Source organism: Vicia villosa, unplaced genomic scaffold, assembly GCF_029867415.1.
Source record: "Vicia villosa cultivar HV-30 ecotype Madison, WI unplaced genomic scaffold, Vvil1.0 ctg.001445F_1_1, whole genome shotgun sequence".
NCBI lineage: Eukaryota > Viridiplantae > Streptophyta > Magnoliopsida > Fabales > Fabaceae > Vicia > Vicia villosa.
Window position 1 is genome coordinate 120,131 of NW_026705620.1, and position 11,001 is coordinate 131,131.

General features: G+C 31.9%; 2 protein-coding genes across 2 annotated transcripts; one reads left to right on the forward strand and one right to left on the reverse strand.

Annotated features, from left to right (window-relative positions):
- Positions 1 to 6,203: 6,203 nt before the first annotated feature.
- LOC131635205 (acyltransferase GLAUCE-like) lies at positions 6,204 to 7,803 on the reverse strand. Its single transcript, XM_058905810.1, has 2 exons — positions 7,369 to 7,803; positions 6,204 to 7,091 (listed from the first exon to the last, which is right to left on the reverse strand). Exons 1-2 carry the CDS (start codon positions 7,801 to 7,803, stop codon positions 6,204 to 6,206), a joined length of 1,323 nt encoding a protein of 440 aa, XP_058761793.1.
- Positions 7,804 to 9,970: 2,167 nt separating this feature from the next.
- On the forward strand, positions 9,971 to 10,738 carry LOC131635206 (uncharacterized). The gene has a single exon (XM_058905811.1). The coding sequence runs from the start codon at positions 9,971 to 9,973 to the stop codon at positions 10,736 to 10,738; it is 768 nt and encodes a 255-aa protein (XP_058761794.1).
- The last annotated feature ends 263 nt before the right edge of the window (positions 10,739 to 11,001 follow it).

Here is an 11,001-nt window from a genome sequence, read left to right on the forward strand (position 1 = left end):
CGCTATCTGTCAAAAAAAAAAATTAAAAAAAGGGAGAAAAGAAAAATACAAAAAAAATTGTTTATTTGTTTTAGAGTTTTCTCTCGTTAGTTTTTGTACCTTTGGGTCTTTTTTTTGTTTCCATCTTTCCTTCTTCATCATTTTTCCCTCAGTTCAGTCCTTGGCGTTTGTTTTGTTGAGTCTTTTTTTTTTTTGTCAATTTCTTTCTACTCTTGTTTTTGGTCAATGTTTTTACTAAAAAGGGAGAGAAAAATGTCATTGAGTCTAGTCTCTAAATTGAGGATTCAATAATTTAGGGGGAGTCTGTTTTTTGTTTGAGTCTTGAGTATGTTCTTTATGTGTGTTTCTTTTCTATGCTTCTGCTGCTAAGTCTGTTTTCTTCTTGTGTCTACATAATGTCGTGTGGGATATTGTAACATCTTGATTGTACCTATCTTTGTGTCTTGTGGTCTGAGTTATGAGAATGGTTGAGTATTTTGCTGAGTTATGTCATCCTTCACATACAAAGTTCAGGATGGTAAATTGGAACTGTGTCTGAGGGGGAGTATATCCCATCTTCTTTCTCATGTACACTATGTTGAGGGAGAGTGTCTCATATCTTCTTTCTCGTGTACAAAGTTTACATGTTTAGCATGTAGCTTGTGCTTGTGTAACTGCGTTTGAATTGACATATATTTTTGTAGTTTGGTCTTTGGTTGTTTTGGCCAAAATTTGACAAAATGGAATATTGTTAGCTCCTTGTTTTTTGGATTGGCATAATTTTGCTAAAACATGATGCTTGAAGGATGTTAATTAGGATGTCATAACATCTTGATCTCTTGTTACAACTAAGTTTAAGCTTACAAGAAAAAATAAAAGTCCTGACTAATGTCGTGACACCTTGTTTTAGAAAATTAGCACATGTTGTTTGGAATCTTGAACGGATTTGATTTGTTTTAAATTGATTCTGTGATATTTCCTTTGAATATATGTCAGTGATTTACGCAGGTCAAGAATATTTAATCTAGAAAAAAGGAATCAAATCTCCACCAAAATTAAATTTTCTAAAATTAGAAGATTGAAGCAATATTTGTTTTCAAGATTCAAAATGATTTTTTTGCAAGTTTGTTACAACTCTCAGCTTGTGGATCGAGTAAATAATCTCTAAGCCCATGGAATGCTAAAGACTATTTAAAGAGTTCCCTAGACCTAATGTAACTAAGTTTTCACTATTGTATAAATTACGGGAAGGTTAGAAAGCTTAGGTTTTGAGAGTCTCTTGTGCTTTAAGTCTTCTGCATATCTTTTAATACTGTGTGGTAGACTGTATGTAGCTTGACTATTTGTCAAGCTGTTTGTTCTCACTCATAAGCCTTTAGGTAATGAGTTGAGTTCTTTGTTCTCACTCTTAAAACTTTTAAGAAAACGAGTAGAGTTCTTATATTGGAAGTGTGATCTTCTAAATTGGTTTGTTTTTTATACAATCACTAGGATTGGGACTTTTAGATATCACTACGGTGATTGGAAATGGGATGACGATTTCTCAGGTCTAGATGTTGACTTCTAGGCATAAGTAGCACTAGGTAGTGATTAGGCGAGAAGTTGTAAACTGGGGTATTTAGCTTTGAACTAATATTGCTGATAGTGGACTTCCTTCTTGACTGGTGGCCCCCAGAATAGGTGTTGTTTGCACTGAATTGGGTTAACATCTCTATGTGCTATTTATCATTCTGCAATTTTAATTCAGTATCAATATTCAATCTGATAAATCTGGTTTGTTTCCAGATGTCGTAACATTTATCTTGACCTCATGTAAGACAACTGTGTTAGCATGTGTTATGTTTATACTAAAATTTTCACCTATAAAGTATTCAGACTAACAACCTAGTCACTTGAGGAAATCAAATCTCAACAGAGTTACAATAGAAAGTGTTTACAAATAATGCTTCTAGATAAGAAAATGAAACAACGTTTAAGAACAAATGATTACACAAATAATGAGCAACAACTCATTTTGTTTAAGATTTTGTAGTAGTAGATTTCTCACAATGGAGTGTTTAGAATAATATCTATCAAATTTTCTTCTCTAGCTTTTCTTTCACGTTTGAAGTTTTTAGTATGTAATAGTTGAGCAGCTGTCTTAGAATGCTTCTTCAATGGTAAGTGCCTCTATATATTGTCCCTCCATATATACATTGTTTTTGGATTGAATTAAAGAGTGTTCTGAAAAGTTAGGTTTAATTGTGTGGGAGCTAATTGACCATGTTGTTCTGTTCATACCTTGCAAGACCAGGAGTTAATGCACCTTCTACTTATCTTGTTAATCATCTTGGATCACTTAGCAAATATTGCAAGCCAGAGGTAACTTGCTTTAGTATTTTAGCAGCAATATTTCATTGTGTCTTATAGATCTTGATTCAAATAATTTTTGTGAATCTTTAATGCTATGTTAAGAGAGTTAATTAAATTGGAATTATGCTAAATGTTTTGTTGATCATAATTACAACTTTGATATATGTGATTCAAGGACCAAAACTTTTTCAATGCTGTTCAATTGTATATCAAGGATCAAAATTAAAATTTTCAAAACTGATCAATTGTAATTCAAGGACCAAAATTGTTCTATTCTTCCGAACTTTGATAAATATTATGGTTTAACATAAGTTAAAGTGGAATCAATTGTAATTCAAGGACAAAAAAATTGAAGGTCTCATGCTGAGTGTTGATGCTATTCCTATTAGATATATGTACTTTTGAACTTCAGTGGTGTAGTAACTTCATTTTATATTTGCAGCTTGTGAGAATATTCTAAGTGGAACAAGTTGAGGCTTAGAGACATTGTCATAACTTCACTGCATCAAATAGAAGAATTATAGAGGTGACACTTTATGTTTATGGCATTAACTGTTAACTGAAGTTCCTGTTTATACATGTTTTGATTTTGTTTAATCACAAGGTGATATTTTAATTATTTTGTAAGAAAGTGTTTGATAAGGGTTATAGATAGAATTGTGGAAAGTTAAAGCAAATAATGTTAGTGTGATCAGAATTATAGATAAAATTATGGAAAGTTAAATGCCAAACATTATGTAACCTGTTAGGGGTGTTATGTATGTATGATTATTGACGAAATGTTTTTTTAATAGATGAAACTTGAATGGTGCAGGGCTGGCCTGTAGATCTTGGTCTTGATGTGAAAAAATCTGAAACTGTTAGAAGGTCCCTTGTTGCAGTTAAGTTTGAATGCTAATTACCGTTAGTTTAATTGATTAGAATCATGAGAAGTCAGTGGTTATAGAATTTGATTGTGGGAGAAATACAAGTAGGGCTTGGATTTTCTTAATAGTATGACATTGTATAGAAGTTTCATATTGCCAGTCTTCATTGCTGCTATAGTTGCGTCATGATTGGCTGACTTTCAGGATTTATATCTAGAAGGAAATTATTGCATGAAAAATCAAGTGTCCACAATATGTATATTGCTTTTGTGAGGTGTTCTTGCCATTGAACTTTTTGGACTACCATCAGATGAGCGACCTCTACCCCGTGTTTCTGGGGTTGCGAGATAGTTTTAAATTGATTGCTTGCTAGAATAGTGCAGTCTGAATAGTGTTCTAAATTCCAATTGAAAGTTGCCTTTCTTGTTAGACGACAATTAACCACACATTATTGATAATTGGCAAGGGGTCCATCAGGCTTCAACAAGATTTGGGAACATAACTTTTATTATCTTATTGAGTCCTTCCAAGAAGCAAAGAACACAATCACACTCCCTTTATCTGCCCAGTCTTTGAAGTGCTACATGATGGTTCGCTGCGCTTGTTAGCATGGGCCGCAAACTAAATGTGTCAGCCCACAATATATTTAATAGTCTAGTTTAAGTTGTGATTAAAACATTGCTGGCTTAAGAGACTACTGGCCATTATTTTAAGAACCCTGAATAATTCTAGTTGCTTTTTAAACCTTTTGTTTTGGTTTAAGATTAGCATGGTTGAACAAGTGTGTTTGGTCATGAACAAGTGTAGCTGCTTTTTAAGCTTTTTGTTTTGGTTTCAGGTCCACTCTTTGTTATGAAGCACAACATGAGTTAGTTTTTACTTCTTTGTTATGAAACTGTTTAATTTCTCAATAATTCAGTATGAAGAAGCTAACGAAATGTTTGTGATTGCAATTGCAATTGCAGTCGCAGTTACTAATACTATTGCGCCATTCAATTTGATATGTAATATTATAATCTAACACTATTACTAATCTTTATTTTTTAGGGACTATAAATTGTCAGATTATAGAGAGAGGCTTTCTGGAATTTTTCAGAAATTGGTTGTGCATTTGAACAATTGCAAGCTGCAAATAAGTTAGTAAACTTTTAGCTTTTTCATCTTTCTTTATGCTATTAGATTTGGACTCAATTATGCTATAATAAGAGCTTATTTTTCTTTCGTTGCAGGCTACATAGACGATTTGTTTAACCGCAGGAAGATCTTTGATAAGGCCAAAGATATTGTTGACTGTTTGAAAGCTTTGATCCACCATAATGGATCTCCGTTGTGAACAATTAGGACGATATCCACAAGGAACGTTTCAGAGCATTGAAGAGTGGAATCAAATGGTATGCAGTGCAGTATTTCTATGAGTTACCAGGTCACAGGATAATAACAAATCCAGAAAGAATAGGGTACATTAAGCAAAATCTGATGGTATGCAGTCTCATTATTTCTATGTATTTTTGGTGAAGAATGTTTATGATACTCAAAAATACAATTTAAAGTGTTTTTTAAATTATATTATTAATTTTAATTTTGTTCGTAAGACAGGATTGAAGTACCTTACTGGTTTACCATTGTTTGAAAGAATACAAATCGTAAGAATAGTTAGGATTCAACTCGTTAGGTACACCGGAGTCCATGTTAGTTTTGAAATGTAAGTTTGGTTTTGATGATGAATGTTATGCTTTTGGGCCATTCCGAATCTGCGTGGATTTGTGTGGTGCATCATTCGTTTTGAAATTGTACTTGGTTCACTGAAGCATGAATTTTAGCTGCTCCTGTTACTTTTGAACTGAGTATATTATGCAACTGTTTGGATTGGATAGATTATGTAACGATTTCCTTGTGATTGCAGGTTATAAACCCACTTTGACCATGAAGCGATCTTTGAAAAGAATCAATTTAGGGAAGGTTGTACCCACTAGCTGTTTCCACTGGCTGTTTGAGACTGAACCACAACCATATACTATACCTTTGAACTCATTAGTCATGGTGTAAAACTATTAGTAGCTCTGTATTTGGTTTTGTCTTCACACTAGAAGTACATTTATGATACTTTCATGATCGCATAATCTAATGCTAGAATTGTATTTATAAAACATGGTTGATCCTAAATAAATGATAGTTTTTGGATATTGTTTTTGGATATGACATATTTATGTAATGATACAGAAATAAACCGTGGCAAGATAAATGGTTTAGAATGCATAACATATAATCACGGTTTTAAATCTGTGGTCATAATCAAACCGTGGCTATATCTTGAACCAAAACTGTATGTTAAACGTTAAATTGAAACCGTGGCTTTACCATATGACCACAGTTCTGTAATCATGGCAAATATAAACCGCGGCCTTAATCAAACTATCTAAACCGTGGCCTATAAAAGTCACGGTTGTCAAAAAAACGTGGTATATACCAAAAAACCGTGGACTATACTTTAGGCCACAGCCGCATATCCCATAGTTGGATTTTCGTGGCCAAACCGTGACCTCAGCGTTACGCCACGGTTATTTTGCATATAGTCTCGGTTTCTTGGGCGTGACAGGAGATTTTTTTTTTTAGTGAACCTTATACCAATAAGATACATATTTAATTCAACTAACACATAGTTGAGTTATTTAACCCACTAATCTTCTCTAAATATTTCAAATGTTCATAATGAATAGAAAAATAAATTTTATTTATAATAGTGGATATAATAATAGTGACACGAGGAAGTATTACATGTGTAGTCTCGTCTTTCATATAGTTTCATGTAACATTTTTTTTTTAATGTAATTTCCAATAAGCATGAAGAACATTGGTGTTCTCTTGGGAGTATACTAGAAGTATTATTTTATTAATATTTACTATTATTCATCTTAATATAAAGGCCAAATAATCCAACATAGATCATAATATTTTGCCATTGGCTACAACAAAATACCAATATTCACTTAAATACAAAAACAAGTTCTATGTTTCCAACATTATCCTACAAAACTCATCCAATTGATCCTTAGGTAAACTCAAACATACATTAATCCCTCCTTCATCTTCTCCTCCTGGCAACAACATAACCAAACCAGGCTTAACTACAAGTGGAGTAGCACACTTCAATCTCCCCCAAGCAAAAACTACATTCTCTAACCCTAATCTCCACCATGCAACCAAAGAGAAACTATCCTCATTACAAGGCACACCTTTATTCATCTCTAACCAATCTATACCCGATTTAATATACTCATCATTCAATCTCTCAATCCCTTCTTGCACTTTCTTTATAGCATAATCATCTCCTTGTTCAATCAACTCCTTCATAGTTGATCTTGTGAAACCCGGGACTAATGCATTTCCCGCAAATCCGCTCGGAAGTTCGGGGACAACCTTTTTTCTAACGTCGACCGGAAACAACATTGTTGATAGTTTATCTTCTTCGATCTTCGTTGCTATGCTTCTCGCTTTCCAGATTTTCGCGGCAATGACTTGAAATGTTGTGATGTTTTTTAAGGTTGTTTTTTCTAGGGCTTTCTTTTTTAAGGTTGATATTTTTTGTGGTGATAAATGAAGCACATGAGTTTGATTCTCTACAAGGTTTTTTTTAACATTTGTGCTAGTTGTACCTCGGATTGTGAATAAATCCTCTATGTTTGTAGATTTTGAGAATTCATAATGTGGGTGAGTTATCTTTGGAGGATTCCGAGCTTTCAGGACGGTTCTGTCTTTGTTAGGTAATATGACGAGCTCGTCACCGCGTGTTAGCGACGCCAAATTCGTCTCAAATTCTCTTATTGCTATACCGTCGAGAATGCAGTGGTTGTAATGAGAAGCTAGTGCCAAACTTCCACATCCAAATTGTGTCAGCTATCATAAAACAAATACATTATGTACAATGTGCAACAATAAGCAAAAACATGTATGAAATAAAATGATCAAGGCAGTCTTTAAAGACGTGCAATATAAATTACCGCAAAAGTTCAAAAATATAAACCATGACAAAAAATTTCTCATAGATAAACCGTGACTAAAAAATCTCGTAAATTAATTTCTATCATACAACCGAGCCTCTAAAAACTTAAGACGGTCCTGATAACGGTCGTAACATATAAAAAATGAAGGATGAAGCAAGGAAAAAATTAACCTGTAAGGAACAAAGGGGAATTTCCTTTAGGTCAATATCTTCGTCGCCATGTTCATGCAAGAAAACAACCAATTCTCTTAACTCTGGATTAGGTGCCGAAATAACACCAAATTCATTCAACTTTCTATCAGTTTTCGCAGCAGCGACAACAATACCAGCGTCATTACAATCAATTTCAAATCGATTTTTCTCTTCTAAACTCGCCACGAGCCGCCCCGCCATAAAGTCATAATGAACAAGGATTTTACCAAGTGCATTGTATAGCTTGCTACAAATATCTTTGAAAGATATTTGGTTACTTGGAGGATCAAAGAAAGAGGCAGAATCTTGGTAAACAACAAGTGACAAGTCAATGTTTGATAAAAACATTCGTTTACGAGGTGTTGGTTTTTCAGGGACAATCACAACTTTTTCAACTAGTTGAATCCTCTCCATTTTGGATACAATGTTATAGAACTTTTCCTAATGTAATTCATAACAATCTAAGATTTTTGACCCCAATATATATAATATGTTTTCAAATATATTGGTACATTTATGACTAGGCAAGTTTCTTAACATGAAAGTTACATGTATGTTATGTGGCAAAAATGCATATAGGTTTGTAAACTGACCTATATGTTTAATATTTAACTGCAAGAGTTAATACCAAATATAAGTTAAATTAGTATTAATTTTGGTTATCAATTATGTTTAGTAACTTCTTTAAAAATATATCCTAAAGAGAACAGGTATATTGTGTCGCTGTTTCAAAAACTGATGTTAGAAGAGTTGTCGCTTCTTTCTGCGGGAGATATATGGTTAAGCGCCGCGAGGATACTACTGCGGCGGTTTAAATTGTTGTTGTTATCCTGTTATTTTTTATTTTGCTAGTTTAGATTTATGAAATTACAATTAATTTATCTACTTAATAACTTTGTAGAAAATGTACACAAGTCTCCAACACTAGGCTAGTAACTAAAATGTCTTTAATAGATATTAATTTGATAATTATAAACAAAAGAAAAATAATGAAATAAAATTAAGACAAAATACAAATTTTGGTCCCATATCTTAATTTTGGTGTTCATTTTGGTCCCTTAATTTTAAAAGATTTTATTAGGTTATGGTTTGGAGTTTGAAGAGGAGGGGAGAAGAAGGTTTTCGAAAATGAATTTTTTAAAAATATAGAAAAATATTTGATATTTTTATAAAAAATGATTTTGTATAGAATGATAAAATAGTGTATATTATTACTATATTTTTATTTTTGAGTCCTCCAAAATCCTTCAAACTTCAAAATCCTCCTTCAATACAAATTTTAAGTTCTCTCATATTAGGGAGTTTTTTGTGTCATGAATAAAAGCAAATCCCCTAAAATTCTCCCAACAAAAATCATTCAATTCTTTCTTCTCAATCCTTCTATTTTTTTCAAAGCTCTCCCCTTTCTTCCCTCCAAATTCTCAAACATATAGTCTCTTACATCTTCAAAAGGTACCATTTTATTTTTGTCATTTTATCGACTGATTTGACGATCGATTTTTAATTTTTCTGTCACTAATTAGATGAAAAGAACCAATATGATATATTTTGAAGAGTTAAGGAACCAATATAATATTTTTTGAAATTAAGGACCAAAATGAACTCTAACATTAACGTAGACACAAAAAGGGTATTTATCTAAAATTAAATATAAAAATATATTAATAACTTCATCATATTTAATATTCCAATTTTAAAAATATATTTCAACAAATATTTTCTACAAATATGTTTATAATTTCTTTTACAAGAGGCAATCATTATGAAACATCGACAAACACTTAAACATTTAGGGTCTGTTTGAAATAGTTTTTGTTTTTAGTTTTTAAAAACTGAAAAGTAAAAATCAAAACACAATTTAGCCATTTCAGTTTTTTGCTTTTAAAAACTGAAAAATTGTGAAGAGTTTTTAAAAACACATTTGTAAAATATTATATTCAAACAAGTTTTTAGTTTTTAAATTTTCAAAAACTAAAATAGAGTTTTTAAAAAGCCTTTCAAACAGGCCCTTAATATGATCACGCCTTCGAACATTGACTTCCATTTGTTCATTTCTATGGATCAAACTATTTTAGCATCCGTTTGTTTTAGTTTTTTTTTTAAAATATGATTTTTATATTCTTACATATTTTGTTTAAAAAATTTTATTTAAAAAAAATTTATAACAATTTTAAACAAAAATTTAGTTTGAGTAGTTATTTTTAAAATATTATTTAAATATTTGATCATTTTATTGAATTTTTTTATATCAAAATTTTAAAAAGTCACTTAATTTTAAACTATTTCAAATATTTTTTGATAAAAATTATTTTAGAAATAATATGTTTTTAAAAAATTGTAATTTTGACAATATTTTGATCTTTAATAATGTATGTTTATTTTACAGAATATCAAAATTATTTTTTAATTTACAAAAAATGAATTTAAATAAAATCTTATAATATTTAAAAAAAGAATTTATAAAAATTATTTTATAAAAAATATATATTTTTAAAGTTAAAACAAACATATCCTTAATATAAATCATGTTTCTCCGGTTTTGTTTAATTCTTCTCTTTTGCAGGATGTTGCTATAGCCGGTATGGGAGGATGGGTGCAGGGGGATTGGAAGTGGGGTGACTTAGGGGTGCGTTATGGGGCTGAACTGGAGCTGACAGTGCTGCTGAACCGGTTTGTTCAGGGGCTACCAGCGGATCTCCCCTTGACGGAAGGGCCGGACGCGACCAAGTGGCGGTTGGAGGACTCCGGGTCTTATTCCGTGGCTTCTTGTTTTAATGAGATCCGTAAGTTATCTTTTCCGTTCGGTCCGGTTAATCGTTTTGACTTCATTTATTCTTTAATTTGGAAAGTGGATGTTCCTCTTAAAGTGAAAGCTTTTGGGTGGAGATGTTTTAAATATAAGATTCCGACAAGAAATGCGCTTTTGATCCGAGGTATCCCTCTATCCTCTTCGAATCTCGTTTGCGTCCTTTGTGATGAGAGTAATGAAAGTGTTCCCCATTTGTTGTTGGATTGGCGGATAGCGGAAGCGGTATGGTTTAATATGTCCCTTTGGATAGGAATGAACCTTGTAAAAGCTAATGATATTATGGAGAGCTTTTGGAATTGGAATTATTTTTGTTTTAAGAAAGTAAGGAAAGACAAAGAGGGTTGCATTTGGTTGGCAATTGTTTGGACTCTTTGGCTTAATAGGAATGATATTATCTTCAATAATTCCATTTGCAATGTTAATGATTTGGTGTGGTCTTGTAAGATGCTCGTTTGGAGATGGTCCTTTGTTGGGAAAACTTCTAACTCTCCTTGCAACTTCTATGAGTTTTGCAAATCCCCTTTGTATTACTTAAGTTAGTTTTTTGTCGGTGTTTGCTTTTTTCCGTTTATGGCGGTCTTTGCCTTTTGTAACCGAGTTTGTTAGAACTATTGTTCTAAATTAATATATCTTGATTAAAAAAAAACTAATAGAGAAAAATGATAGTGACCATACAAATACTAATGAGATTCACAAAATGAGTTCTCAATTTAAAGTAAGGGTATGTTTGTTTAAAATGAATATTATGTTTAAAGTAAGGGTAAAATCTTATTTATCAAAAAATATTGTTTACAAAATTCTTT

Bases quoted from the DNA above. Each gene is read 5' to 3' on its own strand.
- LOC131635205 (XM_058905810.1), bottom strand. From the start codon at position 7,803: ATGGAGAGGATTCAACTAGTTGAAAAAGTTGTGATTGTCCCTGAAAAA. The intron at 7,092-7,368 runs GTTAATTTTTTC...GTTTTATGATAG, and splicing joins TTCCCCTTTGTTCCTTACAG to CTGACACAATTTGGATGTGG.
- LOC131635206 (XM_058905811.1), top strand. From the start codon at position 9,971: ATGGGAGGATGGGTGCAGGGGGATTGGAAGTGGGGTGACTTAGGGGTG.